At 37.5% G+C, this 16,219-nt stretch overlaps 1 protein-coding gene across 1 annotated transcript in view; it reads right to left on the reverse strand.

The window, feature by feature from the left end:
* ZNF385B (zinc finger protein 385B) overlaps positions 1-16,219 on the reverse strand; it is a gene marked incomplete in the record, with an annotated part of 278,010 nt that overhangs the window by 207,889 nt on the left and 53,902 nt on the right. Inside the window, 1 exon segment of the mRNA XM_072418408.1 lies at positions 232-534. Coding sequence (XP_072274509.1) covers positions 232-532 — 301 coding nt within the window.

Below are 16,219 nucleotides of genomic sequence, written 5' to 3' on the forward strand. Positions count from 1 at the left end.
GTTCTTTTCATTTACAACAATTGGGATCATAAAAATATTATATAATTTGGAATACTCTTCCAACTACACATGACATGGCAGTATTAGCCTGTTTTATCAGTAAAGCCAATTTTTCTTGCACACAAAGCACACACAGCTTCTTAGTTCATCCGCCCTTCCAACAAAATCAGCTTATCAGCTTTAAAACACACATAGACAATAAGCATAAGATAAATTATTTTTGTTTCCTACCTGCACTGGTGCTCACAAGTACAGACCCAGATGATGTACTACTTGGTAGTTTCCCATTGTTAAGTTGCTTTACTCTTTTTAGATGAGATTTTCCATTGTAATGGATCTGAGCCTGTGCTGCAGAGTTTAGCTGTATGTTGCACACTTCACACAGTGAATACAAAATTTTCTTTTTTTCATTGGAAAACTGGCACTCTGAATTGTCAGTCCATGTCACCTTTTCTTCAAAGCACCGTAAAAACATTGCTGTGCTCATCCTCCCATTTTCAGGACTGTGGTCAGGACTCAAAGGGCGCTTCATACCTGCAAATGTAAATAGTCACACATAAGACTTTCTATATATAGACACTGTACATATAATTCATATAAAAATATACTAATACACCATAAGAACAAAAAAGCAGTAAGAAATTTTCCTTACACATGAATCCTACGGAATACCTAGGGATCAGTTTCTACCTGTAGGATTCATTTGCTCTACCTTATTGTCAGGACTTGCAGGTGAATACTGGAGTGGGTTACTTGGACTGCTTTTCTATAGCCATTCCTCTATAGCCATTGTCTCGAGTCCTTAGGATTTAGTTAAGTTCGAACAGACCAGTGTAGGATTGGACTGCTAATTGTATTTTTAAATAACAGCAGCCTAGTGTGTCTAGTGTCTTGATATATACTGATCAGCCTCAACAATAAATGCACCTGCCTGAAAAAGTGTGGCCCATTGTGCCACCAAAACAACTGTGACCCATTAAGACATTGGCTCCACAAGACCTCTGAGGGTGTCCAGTGGTATCTCACACCAAGAAATTAGCAGTACATTCTTAAAAACATGTAAGCTGTGTAGGTTTTTAACAATACGGATTGTCGTATCCTACAATATGAGGAGGAGGACATCAACGTAAACGTATTTCAAATGTATGTAGCAATACCAAATAGAGAGATAGTCATTATCATCTTGCCCCTTGGAGTTTATGTTGTTTAAAATCAATATGGTTAATTTATTAAAGTAAAATGCAATATCCCATAAAAAAGAAATGTAAAATGTAACATCCACCTGCCACAGGTTTTTGCACTTGGGAAATCAACATATTGTTCTTTGTGATGCCTTCTTTAATAAGCACCTATGTATAACATACAGACATTGGGTCTGATTTATTAAAGTTCTCCAAGACTAGATAAGATAGACTATCATGGGTGAACTGGGGTGACCCAGCAAACTTGCAATGTATTAGTTAGCAAATATTTTCAAACCTAGACCAGATCCATTCCAGGTTTGCTGCATCAACCCAGGTTCTGCCATGATAGTCTATCTTCTCAAGTCATGGAAAACTTTAATAAATCAGGCCCAAGGTGTTCATTATGGAATATGTATTTAGGCTCCTATGCACATACCTTGTTGACAAATAATAATGCCACACTGATTCCCACTGTACATGCCCACTATGTGTAGACTTGCTATGCTGCTTCTAATATAATATAATATAATATATTATAATAATTGTATACTAAAGGTACATTTTTACTTATTTCCAATCACATTCTATTGTATGAATGATTTTCTTTAGGGCAGCCAAAATTTAGATTTTAGTTACAGATCTATTTTAAAGCTAAAACTATTTCTATACTATCACTATCAATGTGTGGTTCCCATCTGGGTCCCCACTGCTACCAACTGATTTGGATTAAACACCTATCCAATGTTGCACATCACATGCTACAAAGAGGAGCCAGAGTTATCTGAGCCACTGTTTGGCTCTTCCTTACAAGGAAGCAGTCTGGTCAGCCTGGCACAGTTTTTCAGGTAATCTGCACTTTATAAAACCCTGAGTAGCATATAGTGGTAATAACCTTTGGTTTGGTTGTATCTTCAAACAGCTGATCAGGGGGGGTTAGGGGGGAAGATGTGGTTGAATTACAGCCAATTAGCAGCAGATGGAAGGTTGACCTGTCCATGGGTTTTGTGTTTCCTAGGTAAAAAAATATCTTAATTGCTCCTATGTGACTTTTTCACATTTTAATAGTATGAAAGAAAAGACAAATTTTAAGCTAGGTCAAGGAAAAGGGCTTTTTGTATAGAGAGTTCTTCGTCTATCTTATGATCTGTAGTAGAATATTTACAGTATTTTACCCAAAAGAAGATATAAAACACGAGGTAACCTTAGAAGTAACCTTAGAAACCTTTAAGAGGGTCAAAGCAAAGCTTTCATATCAAGACATCTTTTGGCATCTACAATGCCTATTGTAATCAGTAACTTTCCCAATACCATTTGTACATTTTTTAATGTTGCTTGATTCAGTAATGGTAATCTATAAGCAATTATAAGTCATCATTAGATTTTAAATTTTGCAACACAGCTAACTCAGTTAAAAGCTAAAACTGCATTATTGATTACTTACAATTAATCTCCTTTATACTTTTTAAACATTTTCTGGGGGTAATTTTCACTTTATTCATTCCATAATGGAACGAAAACAAATTGCCTTTTTCTTCAGTAGAGCTGATTATTATTATGAAATATTCTTTCTTACAAATTTCAGAGTCACTGAATCTGACTGTTTCCACTTGCTAAATAAAATTTAATTTCTTTACCCATCAACATTGCTTTAGAAATATGAAAAAAAAGATCCCTGGACAAATGATGTTAAAGACTAATGACCAGCATCTCATCAATCAACCGAAACAGGTTTTATCTCTGAAACAGAGGTATTAAGTAACAATGAAAAATGTTTTAATAATGAGAATCTTTGGAGCACTAAGGACAACCTTGAGAGAATGTTAGTTCAAAGTGAAGCTATTACAAAGACACTGTGTAAATGATAGTGTATCTCATTATCTGGCTTCAACAAGCAAGAAGCATTGATAATCACCTTTACATGCTTCTAGTCCTTTGTTGTAACACTTGCATACTTAAAGAATTGATCCAACCCTCAACCCCCTCAAAAATATCACAATATTAGGTATTAATGCCAAAAATAAAACTGGAAAGATAACACTCTACAACTTGTTACTGAATGCCAAACTTAGAAGACACCATGGTGCTTATCTATTTCAAAATGTGATTGTATTGCATGAGTTTTTAGACATAATCCACTTGAAGTTTTGGGTTTGCTATGGATATGTAGATACGCTAAACATAAAAGCCCACTATTGTGCAAAGATATGTTATTCTGAATTATTCTAAAACCAAGAAATACCAAGGTAATTTGCTGTGGTTTACCAATACCTAGATGTAGTAATGGCTACATTAGTAATCTATTGTCAGGCTTTCTTCCCTTTATTTTTACATTTCCTATCCTAGGATGACAGCATTTTACCCTAGAATAAGAAGTGTGTAAGGACTACAGAACCCCTATTACCACCTAAACACAAGGAAAGTTTTCTTTTTAGGTAATTTTCAGAACTACAGCACTTTGCTGTTCAGCCAGTGTTCCAACTAGGCACAAACTGCTCTCATTCAACCAAATTTGGGATTTATTTTGTGCACGTGTTTACAAGCAATTCTGTCACAGTCCAGGTAAGATTGTGGAGCGGCTCCTGGATGTTCCTTTTGGCAGCAGTTTTTTTTTGTTTTTTGGAGGAATAACCACATTGCAACTGCAAAAACAAGGGCAAAGCAGGAAACACTGTGAAGATTTGGTGTGGTTTGTTGCACTTGTGGGTGTTGCACGCACAGCTTGGTATTCATTATGCAAGACATTCCAATTGTCATCCGTATTGTCACCAATGCTCCTGCACTTTCCTGCGAAACAACAAAGTTTTATCTCTGCCTTTTAATGTCACATCACCGCCCTCCTTAATAATGATTGACAATGGGATATACTTGTAGACAAGGGTTATAGAACTTGAGATCGTGACCCTCTAATAGCCATGATCCTAGGAGAAGACAGAAGAAAGGTATCCTACTACTACAGCACAGATTACTCTTTGCATTGCACTCATTTTTATAGTACTGATACCCACTTTAATCACTCAGTGTTTTATCTTCTGTTTAATGAGGTGCCCTCACCGAGAACATAGTAGTTGTAAGGCCCTGGTCAGTGCTCACCAGACGCCAGTCCGCCAATCCACTGTTGTTCTTCACCTATAACAAACCCCCCCAGCCTGAGAGGCTAGTTGCAGCACATCTTTGCCCCAGGACTTCTGTGTGCAAAGGATAGCATTTGGGGAAGGACTGGCTGAGGATCAGGAGCTCACAGATAACACAGTACAGGAGAGTGCAGCACAGGCAAGTCCAGAATACAGAGACAGAAGTCAGACACAGGTAATCAGCCTGCCAAACAAGGTAACCAGGGGAAAAGGGAATCAGGGTCACAGCAGAGGTCAGTCCAGGCAGCAAACAATCACAGGTCTGGAAAACAGGCAACAGGTCTGTAGCCACTAAAAAGCACTAGCAGGTTAACAGGCTAAATGCTACAATACACAACTGGTGATTGTGAGCAGAAGGGCTATTAAGTCCTAGCAGCCAATAGTGGGGCAGGATTAGAGCCAGGGACTAATCTGCTCCTAAAATCCCATTCAGCTGGCACAGCCTCAGAGTTTGTGCTGGGGATGCTGAGAAGACACATCTCAGGCTGTACAGCTAAAGGCAAGCAGGAGATGCTTCAAGCTTCTGAGCAGAAGGCAGACAACCTTGTTCTCCTTGCTGCTCTGAGTGACACTGACACGGGAGAAGAAACAGAATGTAATATACTGAAAGTGACACACAGCAAGGGATAAAAAAGTGTTTCCAACAGCAGTATTTTATTGCGGCAGGACATAGTTTGTGAGCACTTTTTATTAGTCTTGTGTAATTCTAAAAGCTAATGTACATTTATTAATATCGTTAGGCCAGGGGTTTTTATAATTAACTTACTAAATTCATCAAATCAGATGGTATAATCAATAGCCCTTGGCTATTAGGCATTAAAAAACTTTCCACTTTGTCACAAACAACTGTTTTCTTTCTCACAAGGACCGTAGCAAATTATCATTTAAACAAATAAATGATCCAATTATTTTGTGAGGAACTATACAAAACAATCAAACACATGTTCCAAAATTTGAATGATTGCTTTATGGTAATATTGCGATTCACCCAATCCTATCAAAAACCAAAATGACATTTTTACGGTTGACATTGTATTGGTATCACAGCGTGCTGCATGGCAGTCAAAGCTAAACTGCCGGATACACGGGCACAGTGGCTTTGCAATGGCTCTTTTCAATGTAACAGATTGAAGGAAATGTTTGCATTTCTGTTTCATTAGTGCCTAACAGCATCCTATTAGTGACAGGATCAAAACTGGAAAGGGATATTTGCTGGTAGCTGCCAAGTTAATTTCTTTTTATACATATACTTCATGATCAAGATGTTATGTGGTAAAAATATATCTGAGCAAAATGTTGCAGTAGAAGAAAATAGGACGAAAAATTGTATTATGCTAAAAATCTGGATATCCATGTCATAAACCAATAACTTACTTTAAAATAAATTTGCCAGAGCCAACTAAACGGCTGACTTTGGAAGAGCCTTCTTCCATTTGTTGTCAACTTCATAAACCAATAGAATTAATATTTTGTTGATTTTGATGTTGGAAATGTAAAACCCTCCAGGAATCGTGCCCATTTCTTAGCAGTATGTTTTGATTGAATATTTTTTTTTATATTACCTTTTTCTTCTTTTCTTTTCTTGTCTTCTGGCTGACCATATAAAGAATTGGGTCCTTCTCCTCCTTTTGGGGGTGATTAGTTCTAAATGATGAAGAAGTGGAAGTAACATGATAATCACAGCCCCGCTCTGCATTAATGGTCCTGCACCTAACAGTGTTGGGGGGGGGCAGAAAAATAAATCTTCCTATAATAGGCTCCCAGACCAGGGAAACAATCAGAGATGGAGTACAGATTTCTTGTTGTAACATTTGAGGGGAGCACCCTTTCCCCCAGGGATCAGGGGCACAATTGAGCATTTCTTTACCAACCTACCAACAAAGTATGGAAACTCATAGCTCTGTTCAAAACATGTCACCCATTTACCTCCAAAGAAATGAATCTTGTGTTCTGTATCTAACTACAGTTTATACAACATTTGCTTCCTTCTTTGCCATAATAAAATCAGATCTAGTTTAGTCTGTGAACTAATAGTGATGCATTTTATATACACAAACATCTATGTGAGTTTGCTCTGCCATTAAAACATTGCATTAAGCATTCTCCAGCCAGTCAATGTCATAGATTTGCAAACCATTTCCTAATGCCTCTGGAAATGGGATATAAGATGACATTCAAGGTCACTAAGAGCTGACTCAGGAGTAAAACTTGACTTTCCGATTTCAAATTGTGTCATAGAAAATTGAAATATGTGTCATTAATACCTAAAGTGATAACCACCATTTCTTTTCACACAGTAAGAAGATTGTCAGTATGCTTACTATGGAAAAACATTATGAAGGATCTAAAGTTTTTGCTCAGCCACCGTATTTTAGTCATTGTGCTGCATTGGCGAAAAAAAAAGTAATGAATGTGAAAAATATAACCCCATAGGGAATGTATTGTTTAATTATAATACATGTATATATATATATGTATACATATATTATCGTTTTGTGATCAGATCTAGATGCCCAGATGCAATTTGGAGTAAGAATGTGTACGTTACGTCTGTAGCTAATCTGCCTACCAAAATAGTATTTATAGATTTATTTAGTACAACATTTTCAATAAAGTAGTTGATTACGCTTTTTTCTTTGTTTTAAGCTGTCAAACAGAAAAGTACAAAAAATTATATATATATAACCTTAATTTACTTGATTAAAAAATGTTTTAACTTCTTTATTTCTTTTTCATAGTTTCAGTCTGCTAGCTGCTGTTAATGTGCCTCTCTCTGTACAAGGAACAATGACAAATGAGCCAGCAGGTGGTTTCCTAATGTTAATGTAAGATCAGTACTGTCATAGATATTGTAGTGTTGCACATAGGAACCTGAACTTTGCTCCTTAATGAAAATGAGATTAATGTTCCCCCCGGCATGGGGCATTGTGCTAAGAAGTGTAAATCTGCAGATTGCTGACAAGGACTGGTTGAAACATTTTGTTCTTACTATATGTAAAGTCTATTATTATATATTTGCATTGGATGCTTTTTTCCAACACATTCAGTCAAACACTATATTTTTATTTAAAGCAGATCAACAGATTAAGATGATCTGTTGGCAAAAAAATGTATATAGGAAAATGTTCCTTTTTGGCGATTTTGCCATTAAAAATATCAATAGATGTAATAGTGTACTGTGAAAAAAACACTCTTCCAAGTCCCTTGCAAACATGTTTGTCTGTTTCTTGCATGACCTGCCTGTTTCAAATTTCCCTTAGCATTCTATTAAGATTTAAATTGATCAATGTTTTTTTTGTCTGATCCATTTCTTGCTGGATTTGCTAGTGTGCTTCACATCATAATATTGTTAAAAGATCCATTTGTGCCTTATCTTTTAGACAGATGGCCTCCCCTTCTCCTCAAGCATACTTGGACAAGATGCAGATTTTATAGCTGACACCATGGGGCTGAATTATTAAGGTTCTTCAAGACCGGATAGGATTATCACTGAAGAACCTGGGTGATTCAGCAAACCTGGAATGGATTTCTAAAAAAAATACATAGCGAGGAACAATGTGAAATAAATTGCTCTCATCGGCGTAGGGCCGCGCATTGCGTAAATTTCAGTAGCCTGGCGCCGATCGCCCTCTTTTATTAATGTCGATGGCAATTAATATGCTGTTCTGGCCCTGTGCAATAAAACATCCTTAAATTATCACCATGCTTTTTATCACCATGCTTCACAGTTGGTATGAAGTTCTACTCTGTAACTTTTATTGTTACTGTGGATAGACAAATCTATATTACGTTCAACAGTTCACAGCAAGTATTTCCAAGACATGGTCTGTATGTTTAATACAAAACTGTATCCTTTAAATTACCACTCTGAAACTCCCACACCAACAATGAACAGTAATGCAAAGTCTTAGATTAATATATACTGTCCTCAATTCCCACTGGAAGCTGCATAACTATCAATAACTTATTACCAATCTTTGCTCATCAGGGCTCTCCCATGCATGGAGAGATCAGGAACCAAAACTATAGAGAGGTTATCTGCCATTTAGGAGCACAATAGAGTTCTGCACATTCTAGATCTCAGAGGAGAAATGACAGGTACGTAGGGGGCTTATAGAAAGTGGTAATTTCTATGAAAAGCTATGCACTCCTGCACTATAGTGGGCTGCACAGTTTAGTGATATTTGAGAAGCAAAGATAGATAAGTACATTTCAGGAGGATGCTGGGAGAAGGATGCACAGTTGAAGAAGGTGGAGAATAATAATAATAATTGAGGTATAGGTACAATTAGGGCCATTTCAGACCCCTGGTGAGCTGCAGTTTTTTGCCTGGGGCTCAACAGTGGTCCGAACCATATTTTTTGCAGAAAGCTGTAGCCACAGTAGATTGCAGCCAGGTTCCTAAAAAGACAAACCATTTTTTGGCAATGAGGTTTAGGATTTGCGTTGGGGCTGTGCAAATGGTTATCTGCTGTCTGGTATGCCACTGCTGCTCTGTGCCCGCCAGCTGCCAGCTGCACAGTTTCACGCCATAGATGTGAAAGGGCACTTAACTTTCTATCTGTATCTAATGAATCAGTAATGCAAAGGAAGTTTGAAAAACATGACTTGTTGGTGCTCCATGAGGACCAGAGCTGGAAAACACTGACTTAGTGGATGGTTTAAGATTTCACATGCTGTCACGAGTGAGCGACTTAACATTTCAATGTGGAAGGTAGTTTTGTTGTGTGTTGCCTTTTTCCATAAAAGAACAGTGACTGCTTTGCTGCCAGCTGATCACCAAATGTCAAATGAGATCTGGCAGGACTCAACATATGATTCAACATAAAATATCCAACATACATTAAGAGAGAGAACTGCTGAACTGCTCAGGTAAACCTTCATAAAACTAAAACAATGCAAAGGGTTAGTGTGAAGGGGAGACCTTCAAGGACCGGTAACCAAAGGACAGTGTTTGGGAGAATCTTATTTAACTGTGACTGTGTTATTGGTAATACTATGTCCTATTTTGTTTTGTTATTGGGGATTATGTTATAATTATTTAGGAGGTTATTTAAGGTGTAATAATAAAGGCCTACGAGCCATTTGACCAAACATCGGCGTGGTGTATTTATGTTATTGGGGAGGGGGAAGGTTCCTGGATGTGGTACTATGTCTTTCCACAAGTATTGAATTTACAGAATTAATAAATTGAATTTATATGCCTAAAAAACTACCCTTTTTTGGTATTCTTCTATTTGTTGATTTTAAGGATAGCAGAGAACCCTAAAAAGTACTACATTAAACAGTAAGAAACACATTGTAATAAACACACTGCACTCCTTACACTTTTGTGAATTGTACTAAAAATCCTCTGTTATTTACAGCTGAACTTCAAATACATACATGTTTTTACAATCCTGTTACATTTGTGGGACAGATATTTCCATCATACAGCATAACTTAATTAGTGACTTCAATTCAAAACAATACATGCAAATAATATTGTTTCCCTGCCTGCTTTCCTGTGCTCTTCCTCCTTTGTAAGCCTATCCATGAAGGGAAACTTACCACACTGACCACAACACTGCACATCAAGGTCTGATTGCTGGCCTTTCACCTTCTAGGATAAAGTTTAGGGGAACACAGGGGGCAAGCTCATCTACCTATGGTGGCTGTACATAACATATTTATTACTTTTTGAACTGATATAGAACTGGAATATGTTTTATTTCTGCCTGCAATACAAAAACTACTACACAAAATTTGTGCTCATCTAAATATATACCGGTCTAGTTATTTTTTCATTTTTTTAATTTTCTGCCAGCTTAGCAGGCACTTTATAATTTTCCTGGCACCCTGATCATGATGTGATTTCTGTTGATGTTTGACAGATACGTCATTATACCTTGGCAAAGCAAGCAACGAGGCAGCCAGCCTAAAATTACTAATAAATTCAAATTTACGGTTATCATTTCACTTGGATTTCCACAGTTAAAAAATAAACATGATGAGCTTAAGCATTTCATGGAATCAGCCACTAGAGTGTGCATTACAGCTGCCTGTAAGCAAGTTATAAGTGAAAATCATATATACAGTATACATATCATCATATTCAGTTCACCTTGTGTCTTTGTAGATAATCTGGTCATTTAATTGATGCAGCAGTTACACACAATGTAGGTACATTTTGCACACAATTATCTGTGTGAATGTTGCAAGAAGTGCAAATAAGACCCACGGGAATGGTTTTTAATGTACAAATGGGTATTTTTCTGTTGGTAAACAATTTGCAAGCAAATGTAACATTCTTTAAAAGAAAAGAATATAACATTAATTTGGCCAAAAATGCTTGCAAGGTACAAATGTACCAAATGCATAAGTATATATACTAGAAATGCAATACCTAGAAATGGGTGAACATATTTTAATGGACTTGAAAGTATTAAAGCGTACCTAAACTTTTTACTTTACATAAAAGAGCAGCCAACCTTTTATTTAACCACCTGAGCGTTACACTGAGGTCTAGATTTCTGTACCAAAAGTGATCCACTGTTTTTCATGAAATTTTTTTTTTTAAATTGTAGACCTTGCCCGACCTTCGTACGGGCATACCGGCTAGGTGGTTAAAGTAAAAATTGTATTTATTTTTTTTAGGTGCAACACCCTTTTTAAAAAAAAAAGTGTGCAGCACCTTTTAGGATACCTACGTCATGCATCCAGGGAGGCTCTTGGCTGCTCCTTCTATGCATGCCCTGATCTCGGGCAAGCACAGAAGGAGCCCTTTCATTATTGGAAGAAAAAAATTGCTGATCTCACGCATGCGAAGTGAGATTGACAATCTTATTTACTCATCTACGTCGCACGACCCCACGCCTGCGCAGTGTGAGATCGGGTGACACAGGAAAAAGAACCCAGAAGAAGAGAGAAGAAGATGTAGGTGCCCGGCACAGAGAAAGGCGATTTTCCTCTGTGCCAGGCAGAAGAGGGATACCGGAACAACACGGGACCCAAATGAAGAAATCTCCCCACGGATAGACAGATCTGTGTAAGTGAAGGTCTGTACCCCATCTAATAGGACCACGGACTGTATACTTTGGTAACCATCAGAAAGCTGATCCATCCGAAGGTGTCTTCTATTGAATCCCGCGTCGTCCCGGCATCCGTTTTCGAGCCGGTGTGCCAGGCGGCACCATCTTCGCCTCTTTTCCTGGTTCTGCTTCCTTAGTCAACAGATGCAGGCGCGAGAACGGGTGACGTAGGTTTTAAAACAACTAGCCGATCTCACTGCGAATGTGTGAGATCGGCAAATTTTTCTCTATTCACAAAAAGGCTCCTTCTGCACAAAAGGAGCACCCAAGAGCCTCCCGGGATGCGTGACGTAGGTATCCCGGGAGGCTTTGTGCTCCCATTCATCGCCTAAAAAAAAAAAAGGGTGTTGCTCTCAAAAAAAACCTAAACAAACAGAATTTTTACTTGACATAAAAGGGTTGTCTACCTTTTTATGTAAAGTGAAATTTCTGAGTTTAGGTACTCTTAAATGCTTGCTAATACATCTGCCCATGTCTATTTAGTACCTTTCAAGCACAGTACATTAAAGTATGTTCAGCCATCTCTATTTAATACAATCATATTAAGTACATTTGCTCATCCATAGTTAATGCCCTTGAAGTACATTTGACTCTGCTACATTTGCCCACTACATTCTTCAAATTAAGAGTATCTGATCGTCCCCATTTGCACAGCAGTCCCAATGATGTATTGATAACTCTTGACCTAATTTGCAAATGTTGCCTAATTTGCACCGAACCCATAAACACCCAACAAAATGTGAAATACTGCAACAAGCTGGTCCATGGACTCAGTGGCTCCATTTGTACTGCTTTTTTCTCTTTACTGTTCACTTACTGATCCTGTCAATAACACAATTCCTATCCTGGGGTGACAGCCAGGTCAGATGTCTTCTGAACATCAATCCTTCTAGTTGATTTTTGTCTAGTATGTTGTCTAAAAGATAAAGAAAGGATTACCCATGGATGACCAAATGGTAACACGAAGCTGCCAAATTAGAATGAATCACTGAAACTTGATGGCACATGATTAGCAAGCATTAAAGGATAAATGCACATTTAGTGTACTGATCCTTCCTTCACTCCTCCAGCATTTTGTTATATAACACAGACCTAAATGCAGACCCATCACCACATTTTTGAATTATATAAAAATGTGACTAACCCTTTAATATAATTATTTTTTTAATATTTTTTTTTTTGAGTGGGGACACCTAACCCATCTGGGGAAACCCACAGTTTCCTGGCATACATATGTCACATATCACAGGAGGCGGTGGGCTGTTTCTTCTATACATGCCAGATTTCAGGCATGCGCAGAAAGGGCTTTCCTGTAAAATATAAAAAAAGTCCTAGAAAGTATAAAAGTGCAGATCTGACATATGTGCAGTCTGACATGTAAAAATCTGACATATATACAGCAGTCATCAGTGTTGTTCAATAATCCACCCTTGCGGATCAAACGACTGATCAAAAGTCGATGAACGACTTTTCAGGAACAAAGACCGTTTATGCCTATGGAACATAATATAGCGGGATGCCACTCCTTTGTAATAATAATAATAATTGCAATTATAACACACAGCCAGCTTTACTGAAATCCAACATTTGTGAGAGGTAATGCAACACAGTCATGCAGGAATTAGTAAAGAAAGTAAATCAAAGCAGTACATTAAAGCCCCATCCGCCACCACCATCCCTCACTACAGTGCTTACCTACCCACAACTCTTACTATAAAATACCAGATCACAATAACAACTCCAACTATAAGATCACTCAATAACAGATGAGCCTCCTGCTCTATGACACTGCCTTACTTCCTCAAGGAAGAAGATTTGCAGCTATCTAACTTTAGGTTATCCTATAACTGCACCTTCTGCAAACAGAATCCATCAATGACACCCTAATAATTTTAATAAGTATTCATTTAATGCATTAGAACAGCTTTAAAATAATTATTGGTTGCATTAAAATCACGCCTGCTTTAAAAAGATGTATCAAAAGTGAATGAAACAAAATATGTAAGCATGCTAACAAACCAGCTCTGCAATGCAAAGGAAATAAGTACATGAGAACAGTCTGTTTTTCTTCTGTTTTATTATTATTATTATTATTATTAATAATAAACATAATTTATTTATTTAGTGCCAACATATTACGCAGCACTGTACAATAAAGATGAGTTGCAAATGACAGAGAGATACAGACAGTGATACAGGAGGAGGAGAGGACCCGGCCCCAAAGAGCTTACAATCTAGGAGGTGGGGGAAGTAACACACAATAGGAGGAGGGGATACAAAATGGTGGGAAGTAGTGACGGTTTTAAAAGACAGAAGAAGATGGGTAGGAAAGTTTAAAATGATGGTTCTTGAGCGCTTATTTAAATAGGCAGAAAGTAGGAGCAAGCCAAAAAGGACGAGGAAGACCATTCCAAAGAGTTGGGGCAGCTCTAGAAAAGTCTTGGAGCCGTGTGTGTAACAAGGTTATGAAAAAGGAAGTTATTAGTAGGTCATTAGGTCTCTTTACAGCTAACCAGATGTAAGATATATACCTTGGTATCACATTCAACTGCTTGGAGTAATATTAGGGATATATTATAAGATAACTATTGGCAAATGATGTCCCTTTCACAACTTCCCATTTGACACAAATGTAACAGCTGTACTGGAATGCAGGGATAGGTTCTGGATGGGCAATATGATTTCCCCATTTTTGGCTTCCAGACCCCAAAGATGGGTTGGCAGGATACTGGGAAAGGAGCCTGGAGGTGGGGCTTTATATTTCCAGGGAGTTCTGGGAGACATCTATGTTACCTAGACTGATATGAATGCTGTGGTAATGTTAGCAGATTTTGGAGTCGGACCAGTGGAAAGCACACCTCTAGCAGACAAAGAGTTTTGGGACAATATAAAGAGTTTTTTTTGCCAGTTTGGACTTTGTTTATGTTTGATGTTGGAAGCCTGTGTTTCTATTACTATTACTGCTGAAGAAAAGCAGAGTTTTATTTTCCTGTAAGCTTTAGAAAGCTTATTTTGAGTTAAACAACATTGGACTGTATGGCTGTGTACTGTGTGCTGCAATGATACCAGTTCCCCCAAATATCATACAACTACAGGGTTATGTAATACATAAAACTTCAAAACCAGTTATTTGCAATAAATTATGCAAAGGTTAATGCAACTCTCTGCAAACATCTCCAAACTTGCCAAAAGGAAATACAACATAGTTTAGTAAAAGAACACATATACAAAAGCATAAGTATGGCTAGCTGGTCAAAATAAATCTATAAGGCTATGCAAAATGGATTACATAAATAAACCACATGTGTTTACAATCTAAAGCATGGAAGCTGATCTCCCTTATTCTAGAAGCATAAATGCTTCAAAAAATCACGTATGGGTATCATAGGGATAGTACTAAAGCATTATAGTGATTTATCATTCCCATGACAAAATGACCACAAAGCATTACTCCTCCTCCTGGTCTGCCTGCCCTCTATTGTGCAGAAAACAATAAATGATAGATAGAAGACCTGGTAACTGTGCTTGACAGAACAGACAGTGAAAATGTAACACATTTTCTTTTTAGTGAGCTCAGGGAAAAATCTGTAAGTAAAATAATAAAAACCCTTTAAGGAATAAATACATGTCTGCAAATGTGCAATAAACAATCCACCATTTGCTTCATCTAATGTACAAAAGAATATGTTAACTCCACTTAACTAAAGAATAATAATTAAAGCTTGCTAAAATAATGTGCTTTGCTCGGTCTGTACAATTTATTGTGCATTGTGAAGCCAATTATGCTGAACTCCAGAGTTAATTGTACACAGTAACTTATTTTTTTGTATTCACGTCCAATAAACACATGCATTACCTTGTGGTGACATTTATTAAAAGACCAGCAAGGCTTTTAGTAATGAAAATAAAGCTGTAGCAACTCGTGAAAAGCTCAGAAAATTGCAGCTCTTATATTGTGCATTAAAATGATTTTTTCTCCTATTTGCCACAGTTACTGTTTCATATGTCCCACTTGCTCCCACTTGCAAGTTGGCGCACCATGCCAGGTTAGTCTTATTCCTATAGCTGCCATGTAAATACTTTCCATACAATAAAATTAAATGAACCTAAAGCCATTATAGTTTGAAAGAGACACTCCAGTCAAATACATTTAAGGAGCTTTGTCCCTTTGTTACAAACTTTAACACAAAGCAAAAGTAGATGATTGGTCCGTACCATTTTACCACCTGTTTTCTTAGAGCTGCAGGATCAGTTATAAACTTTACATCCAACACTTTCTGTAGTGTCAGATGCCTGCACCCCCCACCATGCACTGTGGTTTCATCAATCAACCTAGCACTTTTTAACCTTTTACCCCTTACAGAACCCTTGATATAATTTTCTCTCAAGGTCTCTCAGGTCTCAAGGAACCTCCACTAAAACAAGTTTTTAGCAGGTCAATGAAAAAAAATGCCTCTTTAATTGAAGACTAATGAAAAGATTGCTTCCCTACAGTGGTGGCTAGAACACCTTTAAAGATACCTAAAACATATTTTAAGTCATGCAGCTGGCTCTACAGTTTGATATTGGCCCTAGAATTATGTAAGCATCATCAAAAGGCAGGTCAATCAGCCATAGTATGAGGAACCTCTAACAACCTCTGGAAAAACAATGGCTTCGACATTGCACCTACATCTTCAAATGTGATCCTCTACATCACACTATCCACTACATCATCAAATGTGATCCCCTACATCTTCAAATATGATCACCTACATCACAATAACCCCTAGATCATCAAATGTGATCCCCTACATCTTCAAATGTGATCCCCTACATCATCAAATGTGATCCC

Source organism: Pyxicephalus adspersus, chromosome 7 (assembly GCF_032062135.1).
Source record: "Pyxicephalus adspersus chromosome 7, UCB_Pads_2.0, whole genome shotgun sequence".
Classification (NCBI taxonomy): domain Eukaryota; kingdom Metazoa; phylum Chordata; class Amphibia; order Anura; family Pyxicephalidae; genus Pyxicephalus; species Pyxicephalus adspersus.